The following is a 24,313-nucleotide window of genomic DNA, read 5'->3' as shown; positions in this document are numbered from 1 at the left end:
GACCCCACCCCCTCTCCGCCCTTCCGACCCGTGAACAACTACACGGGGGAATCTATCGAAATCGTCAAAGGGGGATGGGCGAGGGTGAACGTTCCGAAATTCGTGGGGTTGCGTGCAGGGAACTTCAAAGGAGCGTTTTCTTCGTACCAATTCCGTTGAAGTATCCCCGACCGGAAACCGACTACGCCCTTTCGCTCGAACTGAACACCGGCCGCGGGGGAGCAACGTCATTGATGACGCTACAGGGTGTGAAAATTAATATTAGCTAAAAATTGTCATGTAGTATAGTAGCTTGCTATATTTTTATCCTAGATCATTAATTTTGTCCTAACTGAATCTTTATGGACACGTGTTATCTAGATTTTAGGTTATAATCTTTTAAATTAGAATGGTTTTATGATAGTTTGTGGTTGTTTCCCATCCTTCATGCACTCAATCCTTTTGCATGCTGCACTGCTTTGTATATTCCCCTACGATAAAGTATAATATAGTTATTGGTAATTTCTGGTATTTTTGAACACCCTGTATATTTTTTAGATTAGTTTAAGAAAAGATTGCATCATTTTTAGAACTAATAAGAAGATCCTAAGACCCTGACTAGACTTACTATTCGCATTAATAGCACCTTGTACACCATCGCAACACCCTGTAGATATACAATCAATCTCCCGAGAACATAACCTCTATTCTGGACTTAATAAACGACGAAGATCTCAAGCTATAGACGTAACCTCAACAAATCTGGTCCCTTAAGTAAAATACAACGAAGTTTTCAAGCATCACAAGTAATTAACACTACAGACAATTTTTCATGCACCATTTCCACAACATTGAAACGCCTTGTAAATCTCACCAAAGCATACCCGTCATCCGAAAAACCCATTCGAACCATTTGTGTAAGCAGCTTACGACCGGTGAACAATAGAGACGGTAAGAAAACCATCATCGCGAAAAACTCCGTAACAGAGAAACCAAGGAGAGACAAAAAAGGTGGTCTCTTCTTGGTCATTCGATTCGATTACAGAGGAAACTCTCCCCCCCCCCCTCTCAGCCCGCTGGTCGTTACGACGAGTTTAATGTTTCCATTCGCCGACTGTACCCTCTCTCTCTCTCTCTCTCTCTCTCATTCACTGTTTTTGTGCGAATTAAAGTTGTCCTGCGTCCAACAGGAGGGAGGGGGGAGGCGGGCCAGAGTCGTCGGTTAAGCCGGTTTAAGCCGCGCCAGGATGGGGCCAGTTAGGACAACAAAGGGGTAGAAATACGGAGGCGGCTCGTAAGCGTGCTTTGCGAGTCGCGGGGGCCACGATGTTTTACCAGATACCGTCCACGATCTCGTACAGGCAGTTTCCAAAATCACTGGCCCGAGTTCCACAGGCATGGCAGAAACGCTTTGAGGCCGGTATACGCGAGATAATTGAAAGATTAATTAAACGATAATTAATTCTGCGACAAGTCGGGTTCCGATTACGGTGATGATATTGTACGGGTCGTTCCACAGTGTACGGGAATCTCCATGTTTGGTGTATACATGATATTTTATGTACAGGGTGTTTCATTCGACACGGTCACGTAAAAAGTACGTACTGAACGACCATCTTCGATATAATTCATTTTCCGTGGATCAGTAAAAAGATATAAGGAAGTTGTTGATATTAATATACAGGTCCTACCATTTTTCGTTCATCTGCAATACATACTTCTACATCATTGCAGAGTCAAATGACGATCCTGTATATCTATCTCATCACTTTTCTTGATTAAACTTTTACTTTATTATCTATTCTATAACACGAATCATTTTTTTTTTTTTTTTTGTGAATTTCGTTAACTCTGCCTGAGATCACAGAAGGACAGATCGAAGGGTATACCGTTAATTCACCAAGCAAAAATGATTGATCTCCTCGGTTCTCGTGGACGAGTCCCCCAGCGACCCGAATGCAACGGTGACACGGAACGGATGCAATTAGCCTTCCGCCCCCTCCCCCTACTCCGCCGGATTGAACTTAATAATTCCCACTTTTCCGCGGGCACTCGGTCAAAGGGACTATCGACTAATTACGAGATATCTCGAGAGGCCTGACGGTATCGCGAGGGTCGTTGTCGTCGTGTCCCTTTATGGAGGCCGCTTTCGTTTCACGAGGACTCGGGGAACAGGCCACAAATAAAACCGTCTCCCCGGTGACCGTCTCGTTCCGCACAAACCTCCGCAATCTATTAACCCTTTTAGAAGACGTACGATTTTGGTTGTCGCGGATGCCTCGGTCTCTTTGGACCATTCTTTCTATTGAAATCAATATATAGACTAAACATTGCCAATAAAATTATGAAAAATTCGTTTTTTAAATAAGTAAATAAATAAACAGACAAATTTTTAACAATGTTATTACACACTTTTACAGAGCATAAGAAGCCATTGAATTTCTATTGTGACAATTCTTTCGATATCTCCTATAGTGTTTAAGATACACAGAAAAATATGAAAATACATATAAACGTTTAAGGGGTGGTTACACCCCAAAGAATCGAATATCAGCGAAAACGAAAAATCATCCAATTGGAAAACAAACCCATGGAGTTTAATAAAAAAACTAGAATTTATAGGTTACCGAAGTTCCCCTCTAAGACTGTGTAAGTCACGTGAAAATAGGGTGCGATCTCGATAATGGACCGTCTGGATCATTCAAAGGATCTATCGTACCAACCTCAACAACTGCGTGCAAACTGTCGCAGGGGTTGCTGGTTACGCTCGAAGCACAGAAAGAGAGAGAGAGATAGAGAGGCTATGCGCGAGATCGTTAAAAGGCCCGAGGGCAAGAGGGAAACGAGCGGTGGTTGATCGGCCGCGAGAATTTCCCGCATTTGCTCGAGCGACTGGGCCAATTTTTCCTCGAGTTAATCGCACGCCGGTTGCTTTCGGGGGACCCACTACGGTTTGTCGATTCCACGGAGCAAGCAGTGCGGCGTTCCCCCTCTACCACCCCCTCTTCGAAGGAAAATAGAATAGCCTGGCTTGCTTCGCACGTTTGGCTCCAATTGACACTTGGCGCGAGGTGGATCTGGTGACGTCATTAGCGACCACCGAAAGGAGTGACGACGGGGATGGTGACGACGGGGATGGTAACGATGGCTTGCCCCACCGGAAGTGGGACGGTTCGAATCGATAAAAACTAATTAAATTTTTGCCACGTTCACAACCAAGCCCTATCCCCCGTCCGTCGACTTGTTCCAGTCGGGACAAGTGGAGGGGAGAGGGTTTACGAACCGAATTCGCTTCCCGTAAATCTCATCCCCCTAAAACCCCCGGTTCCTATTTACTCAGCCGAGCGCCAGGTCCACGATTTACCCGGCAGATGATAGGAGTCTCTGAACCGTTTAATTTCACCGTGCGAAAACGTTGCGCCACGCGACGACGCTGTTTCCGAGTAAGCACCCATCCCCCGTTCGCGAAACACCTCCCGGGAACGTTTAAGAAAGCCTGCTACCCCTCCGTCAATGGGGTCGACCCCCGTGACGTCTGAAATTAATTGTCGGGATGCCTGGGGGAACCGATTGCATCTGCGTGAATGAAGAGAAAATGTAGTCGTATAATTTAGTTTAACTGTATCGCCTTGCTGAGTTCCTGTACTTCATCGTGGCTGAGTATTACGAGATCTTTCTACATGTCGCAACCTGACAAATGCTTGATGTTTCCACTGCAGAATTTCGGCAGAATCTCTAGTGAAGGTATCTTGCTAGATACCTTCACCATAGGATGCCTGACCATAGCTCTACACATCTACTTAAGAATGCCTGACCATTGCTAGATGCCTCTACTTCAGAATGTCTGGCCGTTGCTCGATACCTCTACTTGAGAATGTCTGACCATTGCTCGACACTTCCACATGAATATTTCTGTTTTTTCCAACACTATCACTTTATATTGGACCATATTTCGTCACTACCCATGAAAGGATAATTATTACCACATCAATATCAGTATCCAGAAACATTAACGCTGCTGAAAGTAAGCTGTAGGCTAACCCTCCGCTCGGTTCTACTCAGTTCAAAGGGATTACACACTAGCTACCGTCAACATCTTTTAAACGAAGTGGAAGGTGGATGACCCTAGCACTGTCTGACCATCCAAGGATTTATAGCCGGGTCATAGGATCCGTCTGGTCCCAAAAGAGGGTGCATGAAATTACATTAACCTGTCGTCAAACGACTGTTGGTCCTACTATCGTCTGACACATGGTCGACCACTATCACTAGAGACTCTAACGAAAGCTGAAGACCAAGTTAACTTCTGGTCTTCGAAGACTCAGAACCACGTCCTCCCAGTTCTAATATGCTAAAACAGATTGTACACGAAAGCCTGTAGTGCACAAACCCAATCAACAATTCAAACATAACCCCAGCTCCAAGATGACGCAAGAGGAACATGAAAGACGATCGGGCCTGAAGGGATCCTTTGAAAAAGGTCGGAAGGAGGGCAATATCCTTCGATAAGGACACACTCGGCTGGTCGATCCGAATCGTCGAACAGCCGGTGGGATCTCCCTCTACCACCACCTCTCCCCCCTTCGGTACGACCTAAATCTCGGACAGGATTGGAAAGGGACGCTGAACGCAGCATCGCAAACCCATTCGAGGGCAGCGTTTCTACCAGGGTAGTGTTCCGTTCCTCTCTCGCTCCCATCTTCTCACACCGCCTCGTAAACCGTCACGTTCCGTTGCACTTACCAATCAGTGACCGTCACGGTTCGCCGATTTTCTCCGTGGGAAATGCGTTTAGCGCCGGCATTCGCCCTAGTCGTCACTCGTCGTCGTTGGTGGAAGTTGCAGTGTCTGCGAAAACGTCCTCCCGATAGACCGTTCCACACCAGATCCTCAAACGATGCTCATCCACGATCACGTACCCCGTCTCCCTCTCGTTGTGGATGCACTGAACTGTCTGAAAGACATTTCCCGATGTCATTCGACCGTCCACACGTTACGCAGTCCTAACTCGTCGGGAAGCTCATTTATTGGGTCAATGAGTTTTCACGAACAGTGGGGATTTTTGGGATCTACCGAACGTCCCCTTCGTAAGACGATGATCACCATCCACAATATCTCATGCTCAATCCTACAAAGGTAGTACCCTAGGCTACCCTAAAGTGTCAAGAAATCGTTAACCCTTTAGTTAGTACAATAAATCCTCAATGAGTCTTCGAAGGCTCGACACTGACAAGGATAGATCTTCAGATGTATCGCTGACTTGCTAATGAAGTTCAGCATAGTGATAGAACTTGGAATTCTGAAGCCGTCCCCAAATACTCTTTTTCACCGTGTGTCGACTCGTCACTTTCGTAGCCCCCCTGGAACTTCCGGAATGGCGCGTTTGGTTCGTTGCTCCCCCCACCCTCCCTCCGGGCTCATTCGGGAGGAACGCACGATAACTCGGCGATTATTTATTAAAAAGGAGTCCGTAGAATGGCGGTGTCCGGGGCAGAAGTAATTTCGAGCACGTCGATTACCCCCGGCGGAATTCGTCCGCCCGTGAAAGTCCCTCGACCCGCCCCCAGGGAATAGGGGGCAGAAGGGGAGGGGCCTTTGCCCCTATAGAAACACCGGGGCGTCATTGACTATCATTCCATTCGAGTCCCCTCATCGCCCTGAGGCTTGTTTCCTTTTTTTTTTACGTATACTACACCGCGTGCTCGGGGGAACTAGGCCACTGGAAACCTAAGCTCTTTTTACCCAAGGCCTCGTCCATTTTATGAATTTTATGAAAACCCCCCAGCCTAGCGCCAGGGGGGCGGGACGAATGGTTTGTACCCGGAGATGAAAAAGTTTCGCGAGCTTTAATGAAACTTCGGGGAGAACTTCTTCGCCAACACCCACGCCATCTCTCCTCCTAGACGTCACCATGAACCCTCTCGGCGGGTACATGCGTGTACCCGTCCCCCTTTAGAGTTTCTCGACTCTTTGTCCTCTTGTGGGGGACAGTGTCGAACGTTTGCCCGGGGAGTAAGTGGCTAGGTTCGCGACGGTTAATGGAGGAATGGCGGTTTATCGAGGGTCGAATTGTAACCGGGTCTGCACAGAGGTTATGTCATCCCCCAAAAGAGGCTTCTTGTTGTGTCTATGTTGTGACTAACCAGATAACCTAAAATTAGTAATGGAAGACTATGATCTTCAACTGGGGGCCTGCATAACCTAACTTAGATCGTTTCTGTGAATAAATAAGTCAACTAACAAATCTGTGACAAATTTTCATTGTAACAGTTTTTTTATATCTACTCTAATTTTTGACAAATACAGGTTATACAGTTAGAATAACACAGACGAGTCGTTTAGTTCTCATTCTCATTGCTCCCTATATTATTTATATTCTCCAATACACCAGCATAAATATACGTATATTTGTTGAGAATTAACACGTCACATTTCTACCGGTATACTGGAGGCGACAGCGAACGAAACAATAATATAACGTTTCGTGCAGCTGTATAGATGTTATTTCAGCGAGTACGAAACAATAACGAGAGCCTGTCGCTAGTTTCAGGGTGTTACGGTCGCATTTCAGGCGACGAAAGTAAACGGAACGATTCCTCCCTAAGCCACCCTCCTCCAGACTTCCGCCCCGGAACGTAACTCACCCCACCCGGTGAAATTAAGTTTTAATCCTATTCGCCGCGACAATCGGAGTTAATGCGTACACGGGAACAGGCTACGGAACACCCTCCACGACGCTGATACCCGTTACAATTGGATACTTTGCTTTCCCATCTCGCCACCCCTGTCCCACGATTACTCACGGGTCGACGATTCCGGAATACAGTAGACTCACGATAACTGCCTACTGGATACATACTCGTTAGGCTCCTATTAGCTCTCCATAATTACTCGTTTCCTATAACTGTCCATCTCTAGAACCCTAAATGCGGGTAATTATCGCGAGCCTACTGTAAATACCGCGACGTTATTCTCGACGAATGATTCCAGTATCACAATTCAGCAAATCAACATTTTGAAAGTATAAACAGGCATTTGTTTGAAAAGTTTAACCTTAAAAACAGACGTTTAATTTTGTTCCTGGACCACTGTCTACTTACTAGACACTTACTTTTGTTTCTGGATCGAGTCAGTGGAATTAGACTTTACAGATAGTGATAAATTGACCACAATTGTGAGATATGACACCTCACCCTCCCCCCGTTTCCACCCTAATTAAATATACATTACAATACAATTATGACGTAAGTCTTCTTACACAGCTACAAGAGAAAACAGCACGCGTCATCATGTTCGGTATTCACGAAGCAGAAAGTTCGGTCCTCCCGAAGGGGGCCACGTCAAAATTAAAAAGCGAGGTCCCAGGGGGACGTGGCGCGACATCGCCGCCATCGTTTTCCGATAACACGAACATCCAAAGTTCCCGTACACGGAACTTTCAGTGGCCCCCGTCACAAAATTCCCAGGGTAACCCGTCCGAAATTCCTTCGGGGCCGGAAGTTGGTTTTCGCGGCGAAACGAGTGCCTCCCGTAGGAATTTTCTCTCCCCTCACGGGAACGAACTCAAGAATTTGACTGACGAGCGGCTGTTACGGAACGATCGGAATTTCGTGTGAACTCCCCTTAAAATACACTTCTGAATCGATGCTTGAAAAAAAAAAAAGATTGAAAGAAAAAAAAATCCTGAAATGACAGATTATTCTTTTGACGAGCATAACCTAAAAGTTAATAGAGATCGGTGCCGCCCTCTACCGTCTCGCGTTACTAATCGATTCGCGTGTTTGATTGCAGAAGCCGACTACACCTTAGATGACTCCTTCTGGAACGAGGAGACTCCTGCTGGTGAGTACCCTGTCCAAGGAATGATCGTTACCCTGCTCTTCTATTTTCTTGTATCATCTCTGTCTCCCTTTCGCCGTGGAAACCGAACCAATTCCACGGAGCAAGAGACAGAGACAGAGACAGAGAGAGAGAGGCATTGTCGCTCTCCTCTAATTGCAAAGGAACGCGACGAGTGTATCCCAGTAGTAAGCAGCAGCCCCTTTGACGCGGGGACAAAGAGCACCGGACGCGGACGAAAAGTTACGAAACGATCGCGTAAATAGACAATGCGTACGGAGGGAAAGTTCTACAGTCAAAGTCGCCGCTTTCCTCTTTGACGCGAGCCAACGTACGCCGCCGCGGAAAATTCAACGCCCTCGCGGAACACGACCGACGGAGATACCGTTGGAGGGGAGCAGGATACCCTGGATGGACCACGCAATGCTATCGCGTCTTGGAAATGACGTCATCATCCTTTTTCGAGACGTTTAGAGACATAACATGTACGCCTCAACCTCTTAGAGTTATATGGCCGGGTCACCGGCGACCCGTCGACGAACACACTTCGAATATCATTTATTTATATACGTGTCCGTCAGATCTTATCACTGGTCACTATTGACCCAAACCGAACTCCCATAATATTATTTTTTCACGTCAAATCGCTGACAAAGTACTCACATGGCCGACCACTGTTTTAGGTTAGATTTCTCATAGAAGCTAACTCCACGCAATTTGTTTCTTTTAGTCTTACTTCCGTAAAGTCTGATCTTCACAACAGTACAGAATTATATGCAGACAAAGTAAAATACTCAAAAGGCAATTCATCGTTCGCCAACCGAATGTTATTTGTACACCAGCGGGCACAGAATAACGCTGACGGAGAGGGGGGGGGGTTCCAATGTCGAAACAACGTAACGCTAACGAATCGGCAAAGAGACGGAAAACGCTCGGTAAAGCACGTCAAACGGAATTTTCTCCGGAGAAAGCAATTTGTCACGAGGAGGCCAGGAGGGATGGTGGAGGAGGGTGGTTGGTTCGACCTGAACCAAGGGAGAGAGACGTGAACGCATATCGGGTTCCTTGGTGGTCTATCCCCTCGGTTGAAATGTACGCAAAGGAAGCCGCGGCTAGGAGGGCGGGGAGGAGTTAGACCGCATTGCAGCACTTCCCTCTCGGAAACTCGATCTGCGGTTACATCTAGTTCTCGGACGCGGGAGAATGGTTTATTGTTAAGTCAACAGAACGGTGATTGGCTGGAAACGCGAAACTTAAATTGGGTTAAATTTTAGACGAGCGAGTGAGGACAGTGCGTCGTCCGCCGGACGGATTCAACCGCCAGATGGGGTAGGGATGGGGGCACTGACGGGTAGATTCGATCGGACCTAACCTAAAAAATCGTTCGTCGCGATTTTCTTCAGTTTACCGTAGGGCCACACCGCGTGCGCCTCCTTGTCCCTGTCCCATTTGAATTGCAAAGAGTCCGGTCCCCACGCGAATTAACATACAACCCCCTACTCTTCTGCAACCACGTGATTCGATTAGCCGAGGGACGAACCGTTGTTCCCTTCGTGAAAAACATTTCGTCTCGCCTGTAATATTCGTGATTTTTCAGGGAAGATTTAATGTAGAATACTGGGTTGTCTGTTGGGATACAAGAGACGCACCGATGACAGTAATTTCTAAAAAATATTGAAAAGATTAAACTTTCAAAAACTATTCACATATTATGTTACACTAAAGAAACTTGTATTGGCAGATAAGCGTTAGATATACGTTGTGTACAATAACAGCGTTCAGCTGTATTTATTTAAGTTTTGATGAAAACTAACCTATTAAATAGTATTTGTAGCTTGTCCAGGCGGCAATTCATCCTATCTATCAATGTAACCCCGTTCGTTAACGGAATGTTTACGATAATATTTAATGTACACGGTACGAGACGCGTTTCACGTTAGCGTTGAGCCGGGGAGATTTACGGTTCCGGTCAAGAACAGAGCCAGGAGCTTCACGGAACCGGCGGAACGACCGAAGGCTATATCCATATTCATATAATAAGTTTAATTGAATTTAATCGCGACGAAATGGTTTCACGGACGGACGAGCGGACGGACGTTACGGCGGGTGAACGGGACGCCTTGCGTGGGATTAGCATAACCGCGATCGCCGCCGTTGCAGTGGTTAAATAAACGGCCGCCATACCGGAAACCCCATCTCCGTTAAAAGCGACGTATATATCCTCAACAGGTGTTGCCCACCCGAACGGTATTACACTTTTTCGCACCGGGTACTTCGAACATCGTACATTTCGGGCAAAGAAAATGGCCGGAACGGGGGCCATTTTTTGTGAAATATGAAACATAACCTCTTTGAAGCAAATGGAGGATACGAGACTACCCTCTAGGTTGGGAATATTCTGAATTTGTTCAGGACTAGTCGGAGAGAAATAAAATGTTGATGCATCTGATGCAATGTCCTGACAAAAAATTCACCTGAACTTTAGTGAGACGTAGGCTAAATCTGATCTAGAACTTACCCTATACAAGTCCTTGGCAGAACTGTACCAAATCCTAAGATAAATCTGATCCAGACGTAAAGCTACTAAAGTCCTAGGCCAAATTTGATTCAGAACTGAAGCACACACACACACACACACAAATCCTAACCTAAAACTGATCCAGACCTGGACCTACGCAAGCACTATGTCACACACGACACAGACCCGATCCCAGCACACAAATATACTCGACAACCACACTGGTCGAAACGGAACACGCTGGAGCACCCTCGAGTTCGAGTAGTAATTAGTACACCTCGGTAATAATTCTTCGGTTGTGCGAGACACGACACGGAAAACCGCCGCGACGAGTAATTATCCCGGCGCACTTCATGTTGAACGGGTCCGTGTTGAACTGAGGCTTTCGCCCGGACAGTCGATAAGAGGTTGTACGGTTCGAGGAGGCCCTTCACAGATTATCTCGTGTCAATCGTAAGCTCGTTACAGGCAACAGTTTAGGCGTGGGAGAAAGAGGCTCCCACCGAGGAAAACACGCGTCGACGACTGAGGCGTCGGTTAATTAGCCGACCGTGTTCCGTTTCCGGCTCGCCTCGAGAACTGTTAAGGTGCGTATTCACTGACAAACAGTTCACTGAACACTGTTCGCAAGTAGATCGCATACTTTTTATAACCACAACACTTCGGATAACTATACATTGCGAACAATTCGTGTACTGTTCGCGAACACCAGTGGAGACGCACCTTTACACAGACTGTTCACTTCCGCGGGCCTTATTGGGGAAACGTGTGTCTACGATAACGGTCGAACCGCGACTAACGCTTGTACAATTTCTTCGTACTCGACGACCTTTGCCTAACTGACGAGCGTATTACTTTTCAATGGTATGCTTATAAAAGAAGTTTTGGATCTCGGTCGATACACGTGGAAATATTGATCAGCTCTGTATACCTGCGACATTTGTACTTGACTGTATACCTGGCCCATTCACGCCAGAGGGGACTCGATTGTGAAATGAGCCTCATCAGCATTTTTTCATTATTCACTGTCCTTGGTTTCGAGGTTTAAGATAAACGCACCAATGAATGAATAATTAAGAGATTTTTTACCTATTAAAGTTAAATTTTACACGATAATAGTATTAATAAATATTCGCCACATGAAAATTAGATTGCTTAATATCTATACCTGTATTTAAAATGTATAGAATTGAATTTGAAAAATTACAGATTTCACCAGTGAGTGCCGAGGAGCCATCGAGCACTCATCGATGATTTACTATTTATGTATAAAATAACTGTGCAAGGTAGACTGAACGTATAATATAGAAGTTAATTTGCGCAATTTATTTGATCTTGTAATTAGGCCTTACATAACAAAGGTTACCATTCGCCAGGTGTTGGTGAATTTACAGGCATCACAGAGTGCTTGAAATAATGCACAATTGTTATTTAATTGGAGATAAATTTATAAAACAGTATTTGAATTGAAAAATTATTTAGAATTCAGTTTTCTCCTGTTCGAGGGAGCTAGCAAATGAGTCCCAGAAAGCTTCAGAGCAGAGAATCCTAAGAATCCTCCACGGTTTCCGTAGATACGTGGTCCCGCGTACGAAGATGGAAGCGGGCTGATACCCGCAGTGAATTGGCAGGACGTTCGATTCAGCTCGGGGGGAAATTGATTTCAGGTGAGGTCGAACGACTACTGCGCGAGTATCGACAAAACGAAGAGCTAGTAAAAAACATCGGGGGCCAGTTCTATCAGATCATCTTTCCGGTACAGTTACGGCATCACGAGAAAATGGGGATATCCACGAGAGACGTCGGCGTGTCGAAGGTAATTACCGGGTGTTCAGAACGTGGAAAAATAGTGGATGATGTGTTCGTGAGAAAGATGGTCTCCACCGTTCGCGTATGTTCCGACAGAGCAGTTACAATAGAGGAGAAAATGTCCCATGGACATAGCGCCCTAAATTGGTAGCTGCTCTATTATATTTTTCGAGGAGAACATCTTCATCAGAGACACCCTGTACATGTGAACCCTCGTCTGACCGTATCAAGTACTAATCTAGAACTCTTATACCGTTTACAGTTTCCTCAGAGAGCGTACGTCGGTGAGGGTGGATATCAAAATTCTAGAGGCAAGATGAGAGTAAGTAGTCAATGTCGGAGGATTTCCAAGAAAGATGGGCGAACCTGTTAACCAGACACTAAGAATGTCCAAACTGCCTCCCTTTCTCACTAACAAGTCGTCAGGCCATAAAACGATTACAGAAACGTGTCCACCTCTCTCTATAAGCGCGTCGCCGGTTCGCCCATATTTAACAAGGGAACTTGGGTACTCCAAAAATTCTGATGTCTTTTAAACTCCGCGGGTTTTTAAGGGACCTCGATAGAAGCATCGGGCAATCTTTCGTTTTCGCTGATATTCGGTTCTTCAAGGGTGAAACCACCCCTTCCAAGTTAATGTGGCCTTTCCTATTTTTCTACATATTTCGAAAACTATAGTAGATATTAAAAAACTGTCCGAATGAAAGTTTAATGGATTTTTATACTCCGCAAACGTATGTAATGAAATTGTTAAATATTTGTTTATTTAAAAAACAATATTTTAACAATTTCATTACACACTTCTATAGAGCATAAAGTGCCATTAAATTTTTGTCGCGTCATTTTTTTTTATATTTATTATAGTTTTCAAGATATACAAGAAAATAGGATAGGACAATGGGGTGAGGTGATCGGAATTTTCTGGTACCGATGTTCCTCTATGTAAGTCCCTATGCAAAATTTTCTGTCTACCAAAAACGGTCCCAATGAACCGATTCCCGTTTAAGTTTCAGACAGGGAGACACTATCATCGGACGTCCCTCCTGATCAAGGCCTTCAATCACAGATTTCGCCTAGACTTAGAATTAAATACGTAAGTGGTGATTCCGCGTGTAGACGTTTCGTATCCGCTCGGTTTTCCCCTTCCTCGTCGTGTCTCGATGTTACGTCCGAACAAAGCGTGGCGAGCGACAATGGAAAAGCAATTTACGGGAAAACCGAATCGATACGAGGAAGTCTCACCGAAGAACGTGCATGTGTCCCACCTCATCCTCCCCGCCCCTCTATATTCGACGGAGAAACGCGTATTCTCACATAGGCGACGTGTGTTCTGGTTCTCTGTTCCAGGCAACTTTTAGCCCCGAATCTTAAGCAAAAAGACTTTCTTGCCAGCGGCGCCGAACAAAGTTCTAAACAGGTAAGACGTGGTGAAGACTGGGGTTCTTGCCACCCAGCAGCCCTTGCGCGGTTTCTCTGCTGTACCTAACAGACACGACTTGTGTTATCCGTGAGGGTGATCTGTTTCAGGAGATAGAGCATTGCTACTATCACGGCACCGTCAAGGATTATCCGGGGGCCAGCGCTGCTTTTCACACGTGTAACGGTGTCAGCGGTGTCATTCATTTAGGGAACGAGACGTTCGTCATTCATCCGTTCTACGGCGGCGATCTGTCGGTCAGTTTTCCTAGTGTCGCAGGCTCTTAACCGGGGATTGTTCGGAAATTTGATTTTAAAAAACATTGGTACGAACTGACTAATGCTGTTCGTCTTATGAATTGAAACGACTGAATTATCCTTGAAATAGTAACTAACCTAACCTCAATATTCAAGTGATTTATTTTAATGGTTCTTTTTGACAACACCGCATTTATTGATAGTACAGGGTTATTAAGTATTACCATTTTTCGGTTCTATAAATCCCAGACTCTATTGAAATGTATGTCAACTAGGTTATTCAACTGTTTGTGTTACATCGACAAACTATTTCCAGTTAACAATGTTGTATCAACAACTGCATATTAATTGAAAATTACTGATGGAAAGGCCATCATTTTTGCATACGTACCCTGTGACCATATATGGCCCTAGGCCATCTGATGTTGTTGCACACCAAACGACCTATTTTCTATGGTACATAATATTGAAGTTACTGCGTAAATTCTATCCATCAGTTTTTGTAAAGCACTAACTGTTTTTTTTACAAAGCACAGTAAATCCTCGTTGAGTGTTCGAAGGTTTCTCGGCACTGACAAGGAGAGGTCCCCAGACGTAACGTTGACTTTTTAATGAGGTTTGCCACAGTGATAGAGATTAGTATTCCGAAGCCAATGATACTTGTTTCAGCCGCATGTGGACATTAGTTTATGAAATATTTAATATTCAATGCCTAGGAGCCTTCGAACACTGATCGAGGATTTACTGTACCATCCCAGAAAGACTCATAATCTTTCCAATAGCCTAACAAACTGTTCCTGGACAAAATCGACTCCCTCGTGACACAAGGGTGCCAATGCAGGAATTACAAAGAGTACAAACGGCTGCTTTGCGTGCAAGAATCTGATATTAATTTGCAACTGGGGAGATCGTGGCTAGAGGTCGAAACGCTGGAAATTTCGGGTGACTGAGGGTCCCGTGGAGACGCGTATGCACACACACACGCATATATACGTACACACGCACACACACACACACTGTTTTGCTGGATAGATCCGGTGCAGCCGTTTCACCGTGGGCAAACACGCTCGATCCAGTTTCGTTAGCACGGCAGACGAAGCGAGAGGATCGAGTTAAGCCGCCATCAAGCCGGCTCGACTCGTAAACCAGTAATCGCCGCGGTAAATTCTGCAGTCGTCTCCCTATTCCTTGTTTCGTCAAGACTGCTACCGCGTCTTATTACCCGAAGAATAGTACACCTTTTTACTGTCGCCTTACGTTACATTGAACTTCGAATACCATTCACAATGCATGCTGGAACTTTAGTTTTGTACCACCTTATCAGTTTATTGGATTTTTCTACATTTGGGATCCTAATCTTTTATCCTAAAATTCATAACTTTTATGGAACATTGTCAGTAGTTTCATTTTAGTTTCTTAGTCAGGGTACTATAAATGGGGATGAATAAAATCCAGGATCTGAAAGTTATCGGTTTTCGTATGTACCTGAAATTGAGGTTAGGTTGTTACTATTTATCTCTATAATCGTGGTTATCATTGGACGAAGAGAAAATCTAATTCTATTCTAAATATTAATATATCGATGAAGGGGAAAAATGGTCTCGACGATTTTTCTAAAAAAAAAAAAAGAAAAAATCGACGTCACGAAATCCAGTTCGTCGCGCTCGAGGCTCGAGTGGAGGACGTACCCGTTGTTCTTCTATGCATGAGGCTTCGTTATTATTCATGAAGACATCTCGAAGTAACAACGCCGACGAAAGAAGGCGGGATAAAAAAAGAAACGAACGATGAGATACAATTTCGTGTTCACCCCGTATATAGGGTGCCTTTTTCAACTGGACACGGTGAAATATTTCCCAAGGAACTGGAGATACCAAAACAATGTTTCAAAGTTAGGTTAATTTTTACCACATAGTGTCCCACTATCAAATAACTTTTGTCAGAACACTTTTTTCATATCTTTAGTTCCTTAGGAGATATTCCCGTCAGTTCCAGTTAAAAACGGGAACACTCCGTATATACGTTTCGTCGAATTACAGTTCTTTTTTCATTTCACCAGGATAATAATATTCGCCTCGAGCGGTTAACAAAAAAAAGTTACGACCATCCGCGGGATATTTGTTATTTAGCAAAACGGGTACATACCTTACTCGATTCGAGAAGATGATTAATCCCGCGAAAGTTGGGGTAGTAGGTCAACGATAGGCTAGAGTGAGAGGGCGGTGGGGGATGGAGGGTTGGGGCGTGGAAATTCCATAATCGAATGGAAAAGAACGCGGCCAACGGAGAATGTTAACTATATGCGGAACTCTCTTTTAGCAGAAACATCCTCACATTATATTTGAGGCTCGAACAAAGGCTAACAAAGGCTGCGCCAACACCGGGAATCTTGATCACGGCGAAAGGCGTCAAAAGAACCGCCGGCAGAAGCATGTTCTGGGCCTATCGGAGACCACCTCCGATCGATACAAGAGAGACGTCCGTGACACAACCAAATACATCGAAACTGCCATCATTATCGATAAGGCCATGGTACGATCTATATTATTCACGCCGAGATATACTCCCTTGAAAAGACCACGGAACCCCCTGTTCCACAGAAATATTGTACCAATTTAGCGCAGAAAAGTACCGATGACCTTGACAGTGAGAATATTTGATCCACCATATCGAAAGACTAAAGTCACCCTCTCGCAGGGTGGTCCACTGAGAATAAGTAGCAACAGATCATCAAGTTGTTCTTGAGTTAGGTTAAAACATATGGGAAAATATCGAAATTCAGAATATCATATTGTAGTCACTCTGTCGGTTAATGATTGTACAAGGAAGTTTCCTAAAAATGATCCTAGGATCGGACACCAGTCCTCATCTGTAGAGTTATAGGTTAGGGTATCGTGTACTCCCGAAGCAACACATTTCGAGATAGCTCCCAGAGGGTGCTGAGAGACTATAAGGAAAAAAAGTATGGTTATTGTGCCGTTACCTGAATGGAACACCATTCAAGTGATATGTTTCTCGTGGACCAGCCTGTATTTCAGGGACCCACACACATGCACAAGTCGAGTGGTGGACGGAATATAATGTTGAGGGCCGTGAAGGGTTAAGGGTGTCGGCAATCATCGGGCATAACAGTCGAAACGGGACGGGGTCGTTCCGGCTTTCGAGGGCGTAATTCACGGATAATAATTGTTATCGGGCAAGTCGACTGGTGTGCGTCGTTGAAGCGAATCGATTCGATCCGGTTTAACGGCCCTTACGGCGCCGGGCGTTTGCTCGTGACATAAAGCGCGGTTAAAAGTTGAACTCCCGGTTCTCCCTTGGCTTCTTCCTTTTCCGAGCAGTTCGAGAGGAGGAACGGCAGCACCCGCGCTGAGGTTGTTCACGACGCCATCCAAGTAGCCAATATCGCTGATTTGGTGAGTATTATCGAGGATGATCGTAAACTGTCAGGGGTGGTGGGTGATTCTTGGCCCTTCAATAGTACCCTCGTTTCGCTGTTCCAGTATTTCCGTATGTTGAACACCCGAGTCTCCGTCATATACATCGAAACCTGGCAGGGCAGGAACCAGGCAGACATCTTCAAAGAGGATATCGGGCGCGCTTTGACGAACTTAAACGCGTATACGATGCGAAGTATGTTCCATGTCACCCACGACACCATCCAATTGCTCACGTGAGTATACACATAGATAGCGTACTTGGAAGCTCAGCGTCCCTATCACTGAAAGTCTTTCACCCTCCAGTCCCCACCACTAGAAGGTCCTTCTCGTGATCGCACAGATTGAGCGCTGAAATGATCCCAAGAACACTACGATGCCAATGTGTCCTTCTTCAGCTCCACTAAAACACAGGACAATTGGAGAACTAGGCGACTAGGTGTGGGGCCCTTGGCCTAAGCTAACTTATGCTACCTAATCTACTCTCTAAGACATGAGCTCGTGTCGAACACCAATCCCTAACCTTCCAATTGTGTCATCTAATTCTCCATGATAGTTTGCTCATCGAAGGAATCCTCTATCAGCTTCCAAGACACGCCATCATCAGGATGAACACCCAAAAAGTATACATGGTCCTTCCATTACAGTTCTACGCTTTTCCTTGCCCTGTCTTTTATGGAACAATTATCACTGCTGTCCGTTCTTGTCGCCCTCCTCCAAATACATGCATCCCCTAAATATTCGGAGCTACCGATTTACATTTACAGAGGCGAGACATTCAAAGGCGGAGAGTCGGGGATGGCGGTGCCGTCTACCGTCTGCAAGCAGAACGCCGTGGGGATCAGCGTCGATTTGGACCCGTACGAGCCCCATCTACTTGCCGGTACCATGGCCCATATGATCGGCCACAATATCGGCATGAGCCACGACGATGGAAGTTAGTGTCCATTATCCGAGATGTCAAACGCCTGAACCACCGGGACCGTCTGTCATCTGGCGTATCAACCGAGAACGAAAACGGTCATGTACAGACGGTCACCGGATGGTTCAGGTGTCGAGAACAGGAAATTTTCTAACCAGCGCACGGTGAAACGTATTGCAGGAAGCGAGTGCGTGTGTCGTGACTGGCACGGATGCATCATGGCCCAGTCGATTGTCGGCCTGGACAACATTCAGCCGTACAAGTTCTCTGAGTGCAGTAAAACGGACTACATAGCGTCCCTACAGGCCTGGAGCGGCATGTGTCTTCTCAATAAGCCAAACGAGGTCAGGGTCCAGCTATAGCGTAGGTCTCTTGAACGTTACATACAGTAATGGTTGGGTAAACTTGATAACTGGGGGAGGGGCGGGAGGTGTTACGATACCTTCAGACATGATAAACCCCCCTAAAGTCTTTATCCCGTCTTTTGGCCCATAAGGCCATTAGTTCGGAGTAGCTAATCTTTACCATGACACTGTATCACGTCCAGGAACCTAGATCCTCCCATGTGGTAGAATCTAACCCACGCCTAACCACCTAAAGTTCCTATCCAGTCTTTTAGCCCAGAACATAATCGGCTTGGGGATATCTAATCCGTTCCACCGATACTATATCGCGTCCAGGATCCTAGATCCTTCCATGGTGGCACGTTAAGCGTGAACAGATCTCCCTGTGACAGGTGGAGGTGAGACGGACCTGCGGCAACAAGATACTGGACGACGGGGAACAATGCGACTGCGGCTCCCACGAGGAGTGCTACGAGCTCGATCCCTGCTGCGATCCTATCACCTGCAAACTCAAATCCGAAGCGGAGTGCGCGACCGGGCCGTGTTGTAGCGATTGCAAGGTAAAATATTTCGAATACTCGAGACCGTATCGCGGACCAGTGATCTTGATGGTTCTCGAGCACATTCGGCATCTGGCCTCCTACTGGCAGTGAAGATCGTACGTGACGATATGATTCAGGGGCGGAGGGGGGAGGGACAAACGCGTCGATAGCGATAGAAACAAGTTGACGCTGGGCTGTGCGCCTGAAAAGATGACTTAGGGGATTTTATACAGGGTATCCCAAAAATGTCCTCCGACCCGGAAATGTGGCACTCGGGGGGTGAATTGGAACAACTTTTTCCTTAGCAAAAATTTAAACTGAGGCTTCGTTTACGAGATATTAACGAAAAACCGCGACCAATCAGAGCGCGAGTTTGCCAGCCGAGTTCCCGCGCTAGCGGTGGCTACGCGCTACGCTTGTACTACGAAACTCCGAACAAGTAGGTCACCATGCATCGCAGGAAACCGCGTATAATAATAGCAAATAAACAAGACGTAACAAATAAAATCATACTTTTTATCATTTGTCGTTTGTTATTTAAAGAGATTAATGAATGAAACGTAAATGTAGGCAAATTATGTGTAACGTAAAAAGACGAATGCACATTTACATTTTTGTAAATTCCTTTTTACGAATTTGTAAATTTCCTTTTCAAATAACGTGTGAACGAAAAGGTAATGTAACAGAAAATAAACGAGAAGTGATTGTAGTTCGGTGAAATTAATAAAACAATAATGACCAATAAACTGAATAGAACTCACCCTTACGGAAATTCACCTGCAGCGTAGAAACCTGCGTCAGTAGGTCAGTGTACCGAGCCTGGGCATCGACGGACGAAATGGTTTATGGCAGGGTAGAGTCCATGCCACTGGTGATCGCAGGTATGCGACACCAGCCGACGTTAAGAGTTGCAACGTCAAGTGCCGCCGGGTTAATCCATCGAATATGTATTCACTTCACTGCACTGCACTAACACTGATCACCCGACACAATCACTTAATGTATTTTTAATCCAACGTGTTGTTACTACGTTAGGAAAATTCGTATCCCCGGAAAGGGCCGATTGGTTTCAATTTTTTGATACATCGAGACGTATCAGAGCTAACTCTATGTCCACGTGAAGTTCTTTTATAGTGACTCGTTGTCAAATTGAACAGGGACACTTAAGACGAACTGAGCTAGAGTAGACCTCCCTGTGTATCTGATAAATCAATCTGTAATTGCCTCTGTCGATTTCGTGTAATTTCAATCGATCCCACTGTGCAGCTGTTGAGCCGTGGAGTGACCTGCCGTGAAGCGACCAACGAGTGCGATCTGCCGGAAGTCTGTACCGGCGAATCTGGTCACTGCCCGGTGGACATGTACAAGAAGAACGGGAACTCCTGCTCGAAGACCGATGGTTACTGTTTCAACGGTGTTTGCTCCGCGCTGGATCTACAATGCGATCAGATATGGGGATTCGGCGCCATGGGGGCGGATGTGCACTGCTTCTAGCGGTTCAATTCGAAGGGGACGTTCAGCGGGCACTGCGGCATGGACGTCTCCGGTCACTACATCAAATGCGAGCCGGAGTGAGTATATTCAACGATCCCCTGAACATCTGCACTTGTCTTGTTACTTTTCCTTCCTTGTTAGCAACCTACGTCCATACTGTGTCTCCTAAGTTATCTAGATCACCTTTGTTCTCTTTACTTTCTTTTTTTTTTGTTCCATCTTTTCCTGAGCCCAGAATTATGCCTCTACTGTACTACGAAAATAATGTCTAGTTCACACTCGTTACATAAGATTTTCCATTAAAAGCAAATACGTTCAGTTTCTGAACCGATCCTCTTCGTGTCTCCACCTCTAGAAACGTCCGTTGCGGATCGCTGCAGTGTCAACAGGGTAGCAGGCAGCCGGAAATCTCCGGCATAGATCATCTGAGAATCATGATATCGACCCAGGGCATGGAGTACGAGTGCAAGTAAGTCGGCCAGTTGTCTTGACTAGATCAGAATTCGTATACATGGAAACTTTTTCCTCTGGACGCAGGTCGACCAGCGGCAAAACGGACGGTTCAGATACGCCTGGCATGGGATTGGTTCGCGATGGAACATCCTGCGGCGATAATCTGGTGAGTCCCATCGCCTTTACGGCTTATGTATGTCCAATTAAACGGTAACGCCGGATTAAGGCCGGCCTCCGTAAAACCGAGGTCAGGATCGAGGCGTCTACAAAGCTGTTTGCTTTCAATTTGTCCGAGCGAAGCACCGTCGTTTGTTTCAGGTCTGCATAAACCAGACTTGCACGAGTCTGTTCCCGCTCATAGGCAAAGAGCAATGTCCCAGCAATCACAACAACAATGAGTGCTCGAGCAACGGTGTAAGTTGGCTTAACACTATAGAAACTTGGGTCCGAGTTAAGGCGAAGAGACCTGACTTAAAGACTGTCCGTGATTTGGACGTAATCCAAATCGTAAGTCTGACCTAGATCTAACTTGCTATTGACTTGGACCAAACATTGGCTTGACTCTGACCTAAATTAAACCTAATTTTAACCAGGTTCTGAACTGGTTTATACCTACCTAGCTCTGGCCTCCGAACCTAACCTAAGCCTGACTTGGGTTCAATTTACACATTACTTGGACCAAGTTCGGGTTTGATTCGGTGATTTGGAATTGTTCCAGGTGTGCACGAACACGAACAAGTGTTACTGCAATCCTGGATGGACCGGGCCAGACTGTTCGATACAGTCGATGGTCCCCACACACCCGGCGACAACCGCGAGAACCGGAACACCCGGTAAAAATATCTCATATCTTAAGCCGGAGAAGATAGAGACCCCCTACGGTAAGTTGCGTGTCGTACAACTTCGCGAAAGTAACGAATTCAACTTTTTTCGAATACGTTCCACAGGATAACACAAGAAATTGAAGACGTTCAACCGGGTGGGTAAAGAAATGTGATTCCACCCGGGTCGTTTCACTTTCTTCGGTTACTTTAGGTTAAGAATCGATTAATAGAATCGCTGGTCACGGTAGGCACAGCTTCGATTTCGGATAATCGTCGATCGACGCGCAGTTAAAATGGAAGCCAAATATAAAAGATAAAAGTGATCACTTTAAACATAAGGGAGGATCCTACAGTGGCCAGTGATCCAACAGAACAGATCCGTTTAATTTTCACAATAAGACGAAGACAACGTCCTACATTTTTTCCCGTCGGGATACCCGTTAGCCGCCTAACTCTATTTGGGGCCATACCATCAGCTGTGCACATAAACCATTCGATGCGTTCCCCGTACATGTGTGTAACAACGGGCCGATAAGCTCACACGATTACACGTTTCGCCATGAATCCTACCCGCTCTGCGGCTTTTTAACCACGATTTTCCAATGGTGATATTGCTTATCGGCCGGGAGGCTTCATTGGGCTCTCTCTGGCTCGTCTTCGACCCACTTTTCCAAGTCGACTGAACACCATACAGCCGTACAGTTGGACAAGATTTAAGGGGATCCCTGGAGAGGAACTTTCATATTTAATATCCGGAACGTAACCACAAATTTCTGGCGACGTTTTCTGTACTTAGCCACTTCTAAGCCAATACCCTTCTGGCAGCTACTTAGTCCATCAAGTTTTTACGTACACTGTCCTTAATCGACCATAGAATATCCCGATTTTTAAGGCAGTAAATCATTGATGCGTGTTCGATGGCTCATTGGCACTGACGGTTCCGACGTCATCCCCACCACTGGGCGCTTGACTGATGCCACAGGGGACCTCTTAGTGGTAGGGATGACGTCTGAACACTCAGTGCCGACGAGCCTTCGAACACTCATCGATGATTTACTGTACAAAGTGATCTAAAAACTAAAGAAGATCATCGAATACCACCGCGTATAAGGTAGCGTCTGCTAGGTATGCAGTATATACATGACGAGCATATGTCGTAGTAGGGAGTAGTGGGGGCTAACACAGAATAGTGTCGCCTTTCATTATAGCCGCCAAAAATTGAATAAATTTAGGTTTTAAGATAAATCTATGGGTGTCTCCAGGGACCACTTGAAACTTATCGAGTTGTACGTGTTCGTTATTCCATGTAACCCACTTTAATACCCGTTCGAATCGACCCAAAAATAAGACATACAAATCTAATCGAGTGACAATCACCTGGGTATTAAATGGGTCACAGAATATACATTCATTATCACCTACAACTAATATACACAACTGAATCTTCTTCGTTCAAACTCCAGGATCGAGAGATCGGAGTTTGGGTCGAGAAGCGTTTCAGGGGCAAGAAAACTAGAGAAAAATTCCTGTTGTAGGAGTTTGCTAAAACGCTTGATCTCTTCAGGGATTAACGGACCCGGATTCACGGCCAACGTAAGACCTCTCAGGGGGTCGGGGACCTTGGATCTGTATTGATCCCGATATCGGTGGAGGTTGCTAACCCCTGACGTCCCCTGAAAGACACTTACGGTGGCTGAGGATTCCCAAGTGTGTTGTGTTACTTGTGTGATTTCGTGTAACTGGATTCGGGCGCAAGTGTAGGATACGAAGTGATTGATCGTTTTCAGAAAACACTAACAACAACACCCTTAGCACCGGTTTGATGGTATTGATCCTGGTGTTTGTGGTCAAAGGAGTCTTCATTTGTTTTGCACTAATGGCCGTTTGCTACAGGTACAGTAGCAACACTCGGAATGGTTGGAAACTGAGAGCTCACCGATTTTGTGTGGGTTCGAAGCCAACACCCTGTCTCTCGTTGTCAAGTAATTCGTGGCTAGCTGGATGATCAGGCATCGCACGCGGCCGTCAAATGCTCTCATGAATATATTGATTCATCTTAGCCTACTTACTCGATATTCATTTACCTCTATATATATATGTACATATACGTGAATATATTGGTGCGTCTCGTGAATATATACATATACATATATATATATATATATACCTATACTATATAAACACAATGTCGACAGAAAGTTTCGAAGCAGTTGGCCACAGGGGCTTAACCTTAAAAACACAACAAGCTAATTACACTTAAATTACGCATCGATGAATTTCCCAGTAGCTCGAGTAATTTTTACGACCTAATAACCAAAGTGATAACGCTCGTCACTGACAGACTCTGAACTTTTATTACGTCGTCGGTATTTACAATCTTTCTCTTGGCCATCTAGCGGCAAGCTCACGTAACGTTCTTGCCGCAGTGCATGATGGGTATAGCGCCAGATCTAAAAAGGCCCTCGCACTTTGAAACAA

The 24,313-nt window shown here is 45.5% G+C and overlaps 1 protein-coding gene across 1 annotated transcript in view; it reads left to right on the top strand.

Annotated features, from left to right (window-relative positions):
• LOC107187396 (disintegrin and metalloproteinase domain-containing protein 11) overlaps positions 1 to 24,313 on the top strand; it is a 65,207-nt gene that overhangs the window by 26,053 nt on the left and 14,841 nt on the right. The window contains 17 exon segments of the mRNA XM_015575490.1: positions 7,771 to 7,821; positions 12,004 to 12,194; positions 12,242 to 12,265; positions 13,159 to 13,238; positions 13,493 to 13,562; positions 13,673 to 13,819; positions 16,142 to 16,351; positions 17,161 to 17,235; positions 17,323 to 17,492; positions 18,024 to 18,193; positions 18,359 to 18,522; positions 18,915 to 19,082; positions 20,331 to 20,635; positions 20,914 to 21,027; positions 21,096 to 21,177; positions 21,330 to 21,425; positions 21,730 to 21,892. Coding sequence (XP_015430976.1) covers positions 7,771 to 7,821; positions 12,004 to 12,194; positions 12,242 to 12,265; positions 13,159 to 13,238; positions 13,493 to 13,562; positions 13,673 to 13,819; positions 16,142 to 16,351; positions 17,161 to 17,235; positions 17,323 to 17,492; positions 18,024 to 18,193; positions 18,359 to 18,522; positions 18,915 to 19,082; positions 20,331 to 20,635; positions 20,914 to 21,027; positions 21,096 to 21,177; positions 21,330 to 21,425; positions 21,730 to 21,892 — 2,280 coding nt within the window.

Source organism: Dufourea novaeangliae, unplaced genomic scaffold, assembly GCF_001272555.1.
Source record: "Dufourea novaeangliae isolate 0120121106 unplaced genomic scaffold, ASM127255v1 scaffold113, whole genome shotgun sequence".
Classification (NCBI taxonomy): Eukaryota; Metazoa; Arthropoda; class Insecta; order Hymenoptera; family Halictidae; genus Dufourea; species Dufourea novaeangliae.
Note: the sequence above shows the minus strand (reverse complement) of the source record. Positions and strands in the feature narration are given on the sequence as shown.